The 14,150-nt window shown below is 43.1% G+C and overlaps 2 protein-coding genes across 3 annotated transcripts in view; one reads left to right on the top strand and one right to left on the bottom strand.

Moving 5' to 3' along the window:
- mlh1 (mutL homolog 1, colon cancer, nonpolyposis type 2 (E. coli)) overlaps nt 1–1,012 on the bottom strand; it is an 8,159-nt gene extending 7,147 nt beyond the window's left edge. Inside the window, exon 1 of the mRNA XM_034682062.1 lies at nt 524–1,012. Within this exon, the coding sequence (XP_034537953.1) occupies nt 524–630 (107 nt within the window). The 5' untranslated portion in view covers nt 631–1,012. The remainder of the gene's footprint in view (nt 1–523) is intronic.
- Nucleotides 1,013–4,068: 3,056 nt separating this feature from the next.
- Nucleotides 4,069–12,590, top strand: fam83ha (family with sequence similarity 83 member Ha). 2 transcript variants are annotated; one of them, XM_034682702.1, is made up of 7 exons: nt 4,069–4,254; nt 5,924–6,368; nt 7,129–7,293; nt 8,489–8,613; nt 8,740–11,998; nt 12,076–12,091; nt 12,220–12,590. In XM_034682702.1, exons 2-6 carry the CDS (start codon nt 5,925–5,927, stop codon nt 12,085–12,087), a joined length of 4,005 nt encoding a protein of 1,334 aa, XP_034538593.1. In that variant the 5' UTR covers nt 4,069–4,254; nt 5,924; the 3' UTR covers nt 12,088–12,091; nt 12,220–12,590. The 2 variants fall into 2 exon arrangements, with proteins under 2 accessions (XP_034538593.1, XP_034538592.1); XM_034682701.1 differs by having other exon boundaries at nt 12,076–12,590.
- The last annotated feature ends 1,560 nt before the right edge of the window (nt 12,591–14,150 follow it).

Genomic DNA, 14,150 nt, shown 5'->3' with positions numbered 1-14,150 from the left:
TGTGTATCAGTTTGTTGTGTAGTAGCTGTGTGTAGCAGTACTTGTGTAACAGTCTGTTGTGTAGTAGTGTAACAGTTTGTTGTGTAGCAGTGTGTAGCAGTACTTGTGTATCAGTATGTTGTGTAGTAGCGTGTGACAGTTTGTTTAGTTGTGTAGTAGTACTTGTGTAACAGTTTGTTGTGTAGCAGTAGTTGTGTATCAGCAGTGTGTAGCAGTACTTGTGTAACAGTTTATTGTGTTGTGTAGTTGTGTAGTTTGTTGTGTTTTTTTTAGTTGTGTAGTACTTGTGTAACAGTTTGTTGTTTAGTTGTGTAGCAGCAGTGTGTAGCAGTTCTTGTGTAACAGTTTATTGTGTTGTTTGTAGTTTGTGTTGTTTGTTGTGTTTTGTTTAGTTGTGTAGTAGTACTTGTGTAACAGTTTGTTGTGTAGTTGTGTAGTAGCTGTGTGTAGCAGTTCTTGTGTAACAGTCTGTAGTGTAGTTGTGTAGCAGCAGTGTGTAGCAGTCCTTGTGTATTTAGTGTACCAGTTCTCCATCAGCTCTTTGACGCAGTTGGCGGGTCTCTGGATCACCTCTCCCGCGGCGATGCGGTTCACCACGGTCTCCTCGAGCCTCCGGATCGTTCCCGCCATGTTGCTCGTTGAGCCTCACGTGAGAGAGGGAAGACACCTGGAGGAGGAAGAGGCTCACGTGCTGCTACCTGATGCTACCTGCTACTACACACAGGACTGAAACCTGCATAGACATATAAAGAGACATATAAAATAACCCTTTATTGTGTCTATGGTAACCAGGGACAGGAATCTGGCGCCATGTTGTCTTCAGAGCTGAGTTAATGAAGAGAGGTCTCACTCTGCTCCTGAAATCAAAGATCAGAACTCTTCATGTCTCTGAGTCCTCCATCACTGACTGAAGCTCTCCTGCTCCTCCTCACAGACTCACCTGAAGTCACAGAGAATTAATCATCTGATGTGATCTGAGACTTTTGTTACATTAAAGTGTTTTAGTCTCTCATTATTCTCCACAAAGTGTTTCATCTTGATAAATACACGATCTTTGATGCTTCCGGCGGATCTTCTTCTTCTTCGTTCTGTTTTATGAAACTCTTTCCGGTGTTAGCGCCACCTGCCGAACTGGAGTTTAACTGGACTTTAACATTTCATATAATGACTTAATAAACATGTGTAGAGTTAATACATGAAGTATAAGAGAAGAGATGTAAGAAAAGAGATCATGAAAAAAATAAACATACAATGTCTTATCTATAAATTATAAACAGGAGGGGTTTTTATTATGATGTTCTCTTCTTCTCAGGGTAAATAATGTGGTAGTTTGTGGTTCAGCATAAACCATAAACAAAGCTCCTCCTATTGATGACCTCATGATATAAATAACAATAATAACAACAACAATTTAGAGTAATTCCTGTAGTGTAAGTCATTGTATACAGTCTATGGTAAGTCAGCAACCACAATGTTAATAATAGTAATTCAACGACTAATAAAATCATAATAATGATAAATATACAGGAAGACTTTAGGAATGCATTACAATGGATCAGGAGCAGAGATAAAAAAAATACTAATAATAACAATAATAATAATAATAATATAAATAATAATAATAATAATAATATACAATACAGATACAATAACAACTATATTAATGATAATTATGATAACAAAACGACAACAACAATAAATATTATGCTAATAATAACAACAATAATATTAAATAATAATAATAATAATATTTGTAATAATAATAATAATAATAACATGATAAAAAGTAATGAAAATAATAATAGTTTTAAATACAGAAATATTAATAAATAATAACATCATTGATAATAAATATTATTATTATCATTATTATTATAGATGTTGTTACTTTTATGCTTTTTCACTACTGTTCTAACATTATTATTATTAGGATTATTCTTCATTTATCTTAACTTATTATTATTATAATTATCATTATTATTATACATATTAATATTATTATTACCAGTTTAATTAATATTGCGATTCATATCATTATTATTATTATACGTTTCATTGTTATTATTATTATTTTTGTATATTATTATTATTATCTGTTTATTTTTATAAGTAGTAGTAATAGTAGTATTATATGTACTATTTTAATATATTTTTTTCCATTTAATATTTTTCTTCAGAGTCTCTGCCTCGTTAACATCTTAAAAATGTGAAGACACAAACTCTTGGTTCCCTCATTGTTTGTTCAGTGTCTCTGCTCTCCTCAGTATGTCCTCCACTCTGAGTGGGTGTGTAATCCCCGACCACAGACACTCAGTCGCATACCTGTGGGTCACATGCCTCTCTGTGTTCCTATCAGCCTCTCTGTGGAGGATTCGGTTCAGGAGACGAAGCTCAGAGAGATGTAATGAAGGAAAACAAAGTGCTGTTCTCTCCCTCTTTAGGTAAAGTCTGCAGTTTGCCCTCGGGCAGAATGAGCTCAGTGCCGTGACACGCAGTTTCTTTGATTTCAGGTTCATAGAGCAGGTCAGACTCAGATCTGCTGCCATGAAAACTGAGCACATGAGGAATGAAGCTCAGTTTGTTTCAGTCCTCTGTTTTCATCCTGAGTCTGAGTTATGAATGAAACAGAAACCAGGTGACCTGCTCACTCAGCTCTGAGAGGCCTCTTCCTGAACCTCAGAGTGATGTCACTATGATGTCATTAAACTTCCTATAGCTTCCATTAAGTCCAGATGGGATTTCACTTTATCCCCCCGACCTGATGCCTCCCCTGAGACATTTCAGGACATTCAATGACTTTCCAGGACGCGCTGCGGGAAACAGAACAATAGAGCGAGAAATCCTGTGAGTAAAAATAACTGCATCCCGCTTCATCTACAGCATCCTTTAAACATCACGCTGCAAATACAGATCCATATCTAATGTACAAGTCCCCCTTAAACACAACATGTTACATAATTACTATTAACAAAGGCCAAACATCAAGACCGGATAAGATCCAGTCCCATCTTACAGACAGGACTCAGTCTGATCTCATCTTAATCCACCATGAGCAGAGCACTTTGCAGCATTTAGCAAGTTACAGTGGCAAGGACAAACTTCCTTTAACAGGCAGAAACCTCCAGCAGGACCAGACTCATGTTAGAAACACATCCAAGTCGTATGTTATATGCTGTTTGTAAAGTTGTATGCTCTTTGTAAAGTTATTTGCTCTTTGTAAAGTTGTATGCTCTTTGTAAAGTTGTATGCTCTTTGTAAAGTTGTATGCTCTTTGTAAAGTTGTTTGTAAAGTTGTATGCTCTTTGTAAAGTTGTTTGTAAAGTTGTATGCTCTTTGTAAAGTTGTTTGTAAAGTTGTATGCTCTTTGTAAAGTTGTTTGTAAAGTTGTATGCTCTTTGTAAAGTTGTTTGTAAAGTTGTATGCTCTTTGTAAAGTTGTTTGTAAAGTTGTATGCTCTTTGTAAAGTTGTTTGTAAAGTTGTTTGTAAAGTTGTATGCTCTTTGTAAAGTTGTTTGTAAAGTCGTATGCTCTTTGTAAAGTTGTTTGTAAAGTTGTTTGTAAAGTTGTTTGTAAAGTTGTTTGTAAAGTTGTTTGTAAAGTTGTATGCTCTTTGTAAAGTCGTATGCTGTTTGTAAAGTTGTGTGATGTTTGTAAAGTTGTTTGTTGTGTTGTATGTTGTGTTGTATGTTGTGTTGTTTGTTGTGTTGTATGTTGTGTTATATGTTGTGTTGTATGTTGTAACCAGTGTAACAATCCCCTGTCTCTGTGTTTCTATAAACCCTGTTTGCTTCTTTGTCTCCTCCTCTGTTTGTTTTGGGAGGAGTCTGTGGAAACAAACAGAGATTGTCCCCTTTTACTTCTTCTCTTCTTTCCCCTCTTCCCCTTCTTCGCCTCTCTTTCTTCTCAGTTTTCTTCTCCTTCACCTGAGTGCACACACTTCATCACGGATTTCTATTTTCAGTCAGATTACCATCAAAGGAAAACACAGTTTCTCTCTCTCTCTCTCTCTCTCTCTCTCTCTCTCTCTCTCTCTCTCTCTCTTCTTCCTCTCACTTCCTCTCTCTCTCTCTCTCTCTTCCTGTCTCTCTCTGACATGCCTGCAGCGTGACAACAAACTGGTTTGTCAGGTGAAGAAACAGTAACTTTGATCGAGTCCCACCGGAGAGAGGAGCGGCACAGAGAGGGCAGAGTCCCGGGGACATGAGGAGCTCAAAGTCTAACCCAGGAGGACTCTGAGGAGAGATCCGCAGCCGGGTGAGTCCAGCTCAGGGTCGGGCCTGTTCCCGACACAGACCGGGTTTAATCCGATGTGCAGACTAACATGTGAGGGCTTTCTATGAAGACTAACATGTGAGGAAGATCATGGAAACACTGGCAGCATACTGTGTCTGTAGTGAATCTGTGAATAAAGGTAGAGTGTGTGTTTTTATCTGTGTGTGTGTGTGTGTGTGTGTGTGTGTTTTGTATCTGTGTGTGTGTGTGTGTGTTTGTGTGTGTTTTGTATCTGTGTGTGTGTCAGCAGCTGTTTGATTTCAGACACTCAGCAGATTAAGTTGTGTTGTTTTCTCAGATTGTGTGTCTGTCTGTGTTTGAAACTTTAATCTGAAGTTTTATTTCCTGCTCGGTTGAATCCTCTATAAGCAGAAGTGTTCATGTTACAAGTTTGAAAGTTGGTTGAGTTTTTACAGAGGAGCCACACCCATCACTGTTCCCTGAGGTTAGACTGACTTCATTCTGTTACACACAAAGAATTTAACCCTTTCAGCGCAGCCTCTGACTGAACAGAGCTGCAGCAGCTGAGATCCACATGCTGAGATAATAATGATGATATAACCTGATAGAGTAAATATGTAAGGGATAATGTATGGTTACGGGAAATAGAGTCATGTCTCACCCTGTCTGGATTCTATTCCCACAACTTCCTCCTAACCACACATCATCCCGCTTATTACTCAACTACTAACTTCAGACACAAACATGTTGTTAGAAACATGGATGATTTTATTCATCTAAAGTGATTTATGTTTACAGTTTTTAAAAATAGTCCCAGTGATTCCTCATGAGTTAGCGTTCCATGGTGATGGATTCTCATCTGCCTGTTGTGGTGGATTATCAAAAAGGAGAAGCTAAATGTGTCTGAACTCTTTACATTTTTAATTTTTTTTATTACACAAAATTATAATACAGCAACACAACTCTGACTGGACAAGGTCTAAACAAACAAACAAATATACAAACAAAATAAACATGTGATAACCTACAACAGGACAAGACTTGGGAGCAAGGGGTGGAGCGTAGATATTGTTCAGTGTATAGATAAAGAGATAGAAAATTGAAGAAAAAAAATAAAAATAAAATGTATACATTCATGTTCATTCAAAAAATTGATGGGGTTTAAAACTCAAGTATCAATGAGTCATCAAGGCCTTTTATCTAACACTGATATAATAAAATTCAAAGAGCCTCTGTGGCCACTGCCTGGATCTACAAGTGCTGATGCTGCTTGCTCCATAGAGATCAGTTCCAAATACTTGAACTCTCTTCATTGATTTGACATGACGTGTGATCAGTTTGTCTCTGGTAGTGTTCATGTTAGTGAAAGTTAATGACATCGTCAAGGGGTTTGGACCAATCAGAATCAAGCATCTTACACAGACAGAAGATCAGTTAGAGAGCCGGGTAACAATTAACAATAAATATTAAACAAACTGTTCCATGATGTGATTCTTCGTGTCTTCAGTTTATTAGACGTCTCGTTCTCTCAGCTCCTCGTGTTTGAACATCCCTCACTGTCTCTGTTTCCTTCAATCAGAATGAAGTATTTAACGCAGCCCTGTGATTGGTTAGAAAGCTAGCTAACACATATATGTGATGTATCATGTATGTATACTCATATACTTTATTTTGGCTCCGCCCCCTGCAGGATGGCCCGGCGCTCTCAGTGTTCCTCTGCAGGGGACAACCCTCTGGATCCGAACTACCTCCCGCCTCACTACAGAGAGGAGTACCGTTTGGGAGTAGATGCCCTGGTGGAAGAAGACCTGGATGGGTACTATCAATTCCTCCAGAAGGCGGACGTGGTGGACTTCCTGTCCTCGGCAGAGATAGAGTATATTCAGGGGTCGGTTCGACTCCCTCAGCACAGAGATCAACCTGAACACTGTTACCAGGAGGGGGGCGATGATGGATCATCGGATACGTACTGGCCCCTCCACTCGGACCTGGACGCCCCAGGTCTGGACCTGGGCTGGCCTCAGATCCATCACTTTATCGGACCCACTGAGGTCACAACCCTGGTCAACCCTCCCGAAACCAACATGCCGAGCATCAAAGAGCAGGCGAGGAGGCTCATCAAGAACGCCCATCAGGTAAAGTTACCTGTCTGTGTTTACCTCTTACTCAGTGACATCATTCGTTTTGTGTTGTAATTGTTGTCTGAGGGTTTTTTGTTGGTGTTGGTAATATTGTTGGTGTTGTTGTTTATGTTTTTGTTGGTGATGTCATTACTGTTCTTTATGATGTTGTTGTTGTTGTTGTTGTTGTGATGTTGTAGGTGAAGTTTTTATGTTGTTACTGTTCTTATTGTTGTTGTTGGTGATGATGATAATGATGTTTTTGTTGTTGACGATGATGGCGTTGGTCTTGTTGATGATGATGATGATGATGTTAGTGTCATTAATACCGTGGGATATTGTTGTTGATGAGGATGATGTCGTTTGTGTTGTAGACATAGACTGTATAAATAATGGACGTAGTATCCGTGACGTCACCCATCTGTTCCTGAGCGCTGTTTTGAAGCCAATCATCGGCGGCAGCCATATTGGAAATGCTGAAGTCAACCAGGCAGAGTGTGACGTAAAGGGGCGGGGTTTGAGCGTCCTAGCCAACAGCTATGTGCTCCTGCCTGTCAGTCAAGTCAGCCATGTCCTTATTTGGGCAAAAACTCGTAATCTTAATATCTTCTGAACCGTCACGTTAGAAAGAAATTCACCCCCGTACAGTGTGTGCCGATAGAGAGATTATCTACATAGAGCTAAGCTGTTTTTTGGACCAGACTGTAAACATGTTTATTAATGCTGCAAAGATCGTTGACGTTCTCTTTATGGTTTTATTTTGTGTCGTCCTCAGGTGATTGCCATAGCGATGGACATGTTTACTGATGTCGACATATTTGCGGATGTCGTCGGCGCTGCGATGAGGAACGTTGCTGTTTACATCCTGTTAGACAAAGAGAACGTCCATCACTTCGTCAACATGGTGACCAACTGCAGAGTCGACCTGCAGAACCTCCAGGTGAGTTAACAACGGTCAATAGAGGATTCACTATTCATCTTCAGTGTTCATAGAGACAGACGTGGATGTTACAAACCCAACATCAAGACCGGATCAGATCCAGTCCCATCTTACAGACAGGACTCAGTCTGATCTCATCTTAATCCACCATGAGCAGAGCACTTTGCAGCATTTAGCAAGTTACAGTGGCAAGGACAAACTTCCTTTAACAGGCATGTTAGACACACATCTGCTGAGACCGTGTTGGAGAGAGGGATAGAGGGAGATGAAGAGAGAGAGAGATGATAGTGGAGAGACAGATAGTAGTAGTTGTAGCAGCTGGAGTCTGGCACGTCCACAGCAGCAGAGATCCAGAGGAACCTACGAGACAAGGGAGCTCAGGGACTCCAGAAAGGTTAGTAACTTTAATGTGACAGGAAGAGTTAAAGTAAGAGATAAGGAGAGAAAGGAGATAAGGAAAGAGGAAATAAGGAGAAAGGAGCTGAGGATAGAGGAGCTGAGGATCGAGGAGATAAGGAGAGAGGAGCTGAGGAGAGAGGAGATAAGGAGAGAGGAGCTGAGGAGATAAGGAGAGAGGCGATAAGGATAGAAGAGACTAGGAGAGAGGAGCTGAGGAGAAAGGATCTAAGGAGAGAGGAGATAAGGAGAGAGGAGATCCAGAGGAACCCAGAGACAAGGGAGCTCAGGGACTCCAGAAAGGTCTATGGTTAGGAACTTTAATGGGACAGGAAGAGTTAAAGTGAGAGACAGGCAGAGAGAGGAGAGAGAGGGAAAGACAGGATCCCAGAGTGTCAGTCTAAGCTTATAGCGCATAACTAAGACCTGGTCCAAGCCTGATCCAGCTCTAACTATAAGCTTTATCAAAAAGGAAAGTTTGAAGCCTACTCTTCAAAGTAGAGAGGGTGTCTGCCTCCCGGACCCTGACTGGTAGATGATTCCAAAGGAGAGGGGCCTGATAACTGAAGGCTCTACCTCCCATACTACTTTTAGAGACTTCAGGTGCGATGAGCAGGCCTGCATGTTGGGAGAGAATGAATAAATAAAATAATTAACCTCATTAGCTGGAGATGTTCCTCCAGGTGTTTTGTTGTTTCTGTACTGACGGTTTGAAACAAGCTCCCCCTCAGGTGAAGGTGTAGTCTCAGCTGGCTTAGTGTGTCTTTCATAATAATGATGGTCTAAAGTGTGTTTGCAGTTTCTGCGTGTGAGGACGGTCTCCGGGATCACGTATCACTGCCGCTCTGGGAAATCCTTCAAAGGTCAGATGATGGATCGCTTCCTGCTGACGGACTGCAGGGCGGTGCTGAGTGGAAACTACAGGTGAGTCACCTGAAAGGGAGAGACAGGAAATTGCTTCACTGTGTGTCATCATACCTGGATCTGTGTCATGAGTTAATATTTATATGGATGTTTGATGTTTGATGAAACATGTTCCTCTTTTTACAGCTTCATGTGGTCGTATGAAAAACTCCACCGCTGCATGGCTCACCTGTTCCTGGGACAGCTGGTCTCCACCTTCGATGAAGAGTTTCGTATTCTGTTTGCTCAGTCGGAGCCGCTGGTGCTGGACAACGTGAACCCTCCGATGGACGACTTTAACCCTTTACAGAAGAGGAAACCTCTGCTCTACAGAGAGCCTCGGAAGTTCCTCTCACTGGACACGCCTCACCCAGACGACTGGGCGAAGCGTTCCCACGATGACCGGACAGATCTGGATTGGAGGATGGCGCCTCTTAAAAGACAGGAAGCCCCGTACGGCTCGGGGGATGTGTACGGCAGGTCACGCATGGATCCATCTTTTGATCAGAGCGCCTCAAGAAAGCAAATGATGGAAAACCCTGCTTTCAAACGCCACAGTTACGCTGAAGGGGGTCATGGTCGGTACTCATACCCGTTCATGCAGCCACAGGGGGCGCCAGAGCCTGAGAGCCAGGGGCATCCGTTTCACAGGGGACAGCAGCCTTATCCAGGACCAGGGAGGGACGCAGATTACGGCCATGACAGATTCTGTGGCCAAGACTTTCGTTCATCTGATCAATACTCTGATCCTGGTTTACCACCAGACCTAGATACTCATGAGAACTTTGACCCTGTTCTCAACTTTTTATCATCTACCAGAAACTTTGACCAGGGTTCAGAGAAAATCCCCCCTGGAGTAGATTCCCCGTTTGGCTCACAGCCCAGGAGACAGAGCTTAGGCCAACCGTATGTCTGCCAAACATCCCCGACCCCTTCAAACCAGAGCGATCAGAAACACTTCCTCTTAGAGACCAACCCGGACCGAAAGGACCCCACGGTGAAACGAGGGCTGAGAAAGTGGAGGATCAGCTCGTTCCTCAGTGCGCACGATAATCCAGACGACGACGGGCTGCCTTCAACGCCACCTAACGCACCAGATCCTTTTGAGGATCAGTCCAACCCCATTCAACAAACAGCACCAGGACCAGATGTACGGGTCGCTAAAATCCCTAATGTCAGAGAGTTTAAGATTCCTGCCATGCCCAGGGCGAGTCAGATGCAGAGTTACACCAAAACCTCAGCCAGAGAGCCGCCAAAGAAACCTGCGGAAGACCCCACTCCAGAACCCAAATCAACCCGGTCCCCTTCAGAGTCATCGTCCACGACTGAAGGGGAAAAGATGGAGGAGGCAGAGCCAAAGGAACCCAAAGCCCTTCAAAGGGAGGAGTCATTCCGCAGGAAGTACAACGCAACGGTCCAGAGGACCTCCAGGTTAAGGTCGTCTCTGATCTTCAGCTCTCTGGATCAGCAGAACCCTGCTCAAGATCCAAAAACTGCTCCAGGCCAACAGGACGAAGACGGTGACAAGACTGAGTCCGAGCAGAAGAAAGTTCCCTACATGTCTCAGATGTTTGGTCAAAGGAGGACTACTCCCAGAGAGCCTATTGAATGGAGCCGTTATGTGAAGTCCTCTTTAGACAGCGCGGCCACAGACTCAACCAAAGCGGACCAGGAAGACTCGGAGAAGGACAAACCGTCAAAGGATCCTTCAGATAAGGGTGCAGAGGCTAAAACTGATCAACCAGTACCACCAACACAACCAGAACAACAGCCCCAACCTTTCCCCTCTGATCCTCTTCAGGTAGATATGAACGATCCGGATATGAGGCTCATGTTTTTCAAAGAGATGGCAGCAAAGCGCAGAGCGGCGAAGGCTGCAGAGGCTGAAAAGAACAAAGACAAGGTGGCTGCAAATTCCCAAACTGTGAAAGAGGAGGGAGACGTACCAAAGGACACCTCAGAGACTACGACTGATACTTCAACGCCCCATCCTTCATCTGGGAAAAAGGCTGCTGCAGAGGATGCTGGGAAAAAAGAGGCGACAGAATCACCAAAGTGTGTGAGCCAAGGTTTAGATCCTCAAGATCAGACCCATCTCAAAAAACCCCAGAGCTCTGAAGACAAAGGAAGCCAAGTTCCAACTGACTCAGAGCAGAACAAGTTGAAGAGCAGCCAATCAGGAGCAAGTCTGCATGCCTCTGCAGGAACAGCATCACCTGAGGGCGAAGCACCAGAAGAACCAGCGCTGTCAAGTCCTGCTGAGACTCAGAGGAGCCCCACTCATCCACCCACACCAACCAGGGCTGCACCTTTTAGAGCTCTGAGTACTGAAGTCCCCAAAAGCCCACACCTGGATTCTACCTCTCAGGATCCCCGTCCACTCTCTCTCTCAGTGGAGACCCCGTCACCCTCAAACTCAACCCAAACGACCAGGAGTGACTCTCTCTCAGCTCACACACTTCCTGGTTCCTCGTTAACGCCATCGAACGCCGCTTCAGCTGTTTCCTCTCCGCATGATCAGTCCGACGCGAAGACCAACTCTGAGGAACCCTCCAACGTTGCCCAATCAGGAGCAAGCTTCAGCCGGCGTCCTGAAACTCTCCACATCAGCCCACCTTTGTCTGATCCCTGTTTACCTCATGTTCCTGACCCAAAGAGTAAATCCAGTCCATCCAGCAGCCCAGCAGATCCTCCCAAAACCTCCCCGTCACAAACACCTGAATCTCCTGATTCTTCAAACCAAGTAACCCCTCCCTCTGAACTTCCCCTGACACCTTTACATCCAGCTGAAACAGGATCCGGTTCTCCCCCTGAGACTGAAACGGTTTTATCCCCTGAGGCGGACCAAACTCAAACCCCTTCTGATCATTCCTCTACAACAGATCCAAACAAAACCACAACGCTGCCATCTGAAGAAACTCTGACACTGACTGAGCCTGAAACTGACCCTTCAGACTCACCTGTACCTGCTGAAAACACCCACACGGACCCCCACACTGAAGTCAGCACAGAGTCTGAACTACCTGAAGGTGATAAGGTCTCAAGCAACGGAGATCAAACCACAGAGAAAACAGACGAACCTCCGTCTCCTCAGTCCAAGAAATCCGCACAGTCTCGATACCACTCGTCGACCGCCAACGTTCTCTCGAGCAGCAACCTGAGGGACGACACCAAGCTGCTCCTGGAGCAGATATCCGCCAACAGCCAGAACAGAAACGAGGCGACCAAAGAGCCCGCAGTCACGGACGACGAGAAGGAAGATGAGGCGGACAAAAACGCAAAGAGGGACAAAGACAGAGGAATCCGGCTCGGGCGAGCACCGCCAAAGTCCGACGAGGAGCGGGACAAACTGCTGGAGAGGATTCAGAGCATGAGGAAGGAGAGACGGGTTTACAGCAGGTTTGAGGTACGAACATGTTGAATCTCTAAGAACTGTTGAAACAGGTTTTTTAGTGCCTCCTTTAATGAAGTGTCTTTTCACAGATGGCTCCGTGACGAGGACAGGAAGCTGAGAGGAAGAGGAGTGATGAGGACAGGAAGCTGAGAGGAGGACGAGTGATGAGGATGTGAAGCTGAGAGGAGGACGAGTGATGAGGACAGGAAGCTGAGAGGAGGACGAGTGATGAGGACGGGAAGCTGAGAGGAGGACGAGTGATGATCCTGATCCCTTTTAATAACTGTGTTTGATATAAACCAGTTCAAACCTGATGTCCCAGTAAGGTGTACTGGTTTCACTGTGAGAGGAAACACTCAGACAGATCAAACATGGTTTACTGACTGCAGAGGGAACGTGCAATGTTTGAATCTTCAAGAATAATCCATCTGAGTGTCACGAACACTGACGATATATTTTCATTTTACAGATTAAACCAAGATGTTTGATATTATTATTTTAGTTTGTGAAAATGTTCTCCATTCAGTCGGTTGTAAATAAATCAATATTATCCTTTATTTTAACCAGAAATGAAAATTAGAAATAAACTATGAATATGTGTGAATCAAAGAGTTTTTTATTTATTCACTGAAAATCATTCAGAAAGTCACAAAGGTCAAAGGTCAAAGGTCACAAAAATTATATATTATTAAATAAATACTGTGAAACAGATTTAAAAATGGTTTCTTTATTTTATTTTTATTTTTTTTAATAGTTTTTGACAACACTGAATGACTCATTTTTTCAGGAGCAAAATTTTAATTAAAAAAAATTACCTTTCATGAAGAAATCTGAGGAAATGTCCCTTTTAAACCAGAAAAATATAATTTTGTTTTGAAAATAATTAAAATTCTTTGTACCATGGATTTATGAAAGCAAACGCCATTTGTGAATAAAACATTTTAAAAAAACATTTTTGATCTTTTGTCTGATTTCTCCAGTTTTATCAAGAATATGAAAAATAATATGTTAATTAATATTTTAATCCTGTATGTTATCAATCAATCTTTATTTCTACTGCGCCAAATCCCAACAAACCTTCTCCACAGACTCTTTCCAAACAGAGCAGGTCTAGATCGGACTCTATGTTCTATTATTAACATCAAGACCGGATCAGATCCAGTCCCATCTTCCAGACAGGACTCAGTCTGATCTCATCTTAATCCACCATGAGCAGAGCACTTTGCAGCATTTAGCAAGTTACAGTGGCAAGGACAAACTTCCTTTAACAGGCAGAAACCTCCAGCAGGACCAGACTCATGTTAGACACACATCTGCTGAGACCGTGTTGGAGAGAGGGATAGAGGGAGATGAAGAGAGAGAGAGAGATGATAGTGGGGAGACGGATAGTAGTAGTTGTAGCAGCTGGAGTCTGGCACGTCCACAGCAGCAGAGATCCAGAGGAACCTACGAGACAAGGGAGCTCAGGGACTCCAGAAAGGTCTATGGTTAGTAACTTTAATGTGACAGGAAGAGTTAAAGTAAGAGACAGGCAGAGAGAGGAGAGAGAGGGAAAGACAGGATCCCAGAGTGTCAGTCTAAGCCTATAGCAGCATAACTAAGAGCTGGTCCAAGCCTGATCCAGCTCTAACTATAAACTTTATCATAAAGGAAAGTTTGAAGCCTACTCTTAAAAGTAGAGAGGGTGTCTGCCTCCCGGACCCTGACTGGTAGATGATTCCAAAGGAGAGGTAACTGATAACTGAAGGCTCTACCTCCCATACTACTTTTAGAGACTTTAGGTACGATGAGCAGGCCTGCATGTTGGGAGCGTAGTGTTCTAGAGGGGTAATAGGGCGCTATGAGCTCTTTAAGGTACAAAGGCGTTTGATCATTAAGAGCTTTGTAGATCAGAAGAAGGATTTTAACTTCTAGTCTAGATTTTATGGGGAGCCAGAGTAGAGCAGCTCTCTTCCTGGTTCTAGTCAGTACTCCAGCTGCAGCGTTTTGGACCAGCTGAAGAGTCTTCAGTTTGAACTGACGTACTTTCTAAGCTGACTCATTTCCTTTCCTTTTATAATCCTCGTGTGTTTTAATTGAACGTGTCCTCTGATGTAACTCAGCAGTGTGTCTGTTCAATCGGTGCTTTAACCTCGGTGTGATGAAACTGACCGCGTGTCCCGTG

This window comes from Notolabrus celidotus, chromosome 4 (genome assembly GCF_009762535.1).
Source record: "Notolabrus celidotus isolate fNotCel1 chromosome 4, fNotCel1.pri, whole genome shotgun sequence".
NCBI classification, from domain to species: Eukaryota; Metazoa; Chordata; class Actinopteri; order Labriformes; family Labridae; genus Notolabrus; species Notolabrus celidotus.
The sequence above is the reverse complement of the archived record's forward strand: the minus strand, read 5'-3'. Positions and strand labels throughout refer to the sequence as shown.

What these genes read in the sequence shown, in the direction of transcription:
- fam83ha (XM_034682702.1), top strand. Translation starts at nt 5,925, where the DNA reads ATGGCCCGGCGCTCTCAGTGTTCCTCTGCAGGGGACAACCCTCTGGAT. An exon ending in TCATCAAGAACGCCCATCAG is followed by an intron (nt 6,369 to 7,128) that starts GTAAAGTTACCT and finishes TGTCGTCCTCAG; the next exon opens with GTGATTGCCATAGCGATGGA. An exon ending in TCGACCTGCAGAACCTCCAG is followed by an intron (nt 7,294 to 8,488) that starts GTGAGTTAACAA and finishes GTGTGTTTGCAG; the next exon opens with TTTCTGCGTGTGAGGACGGT.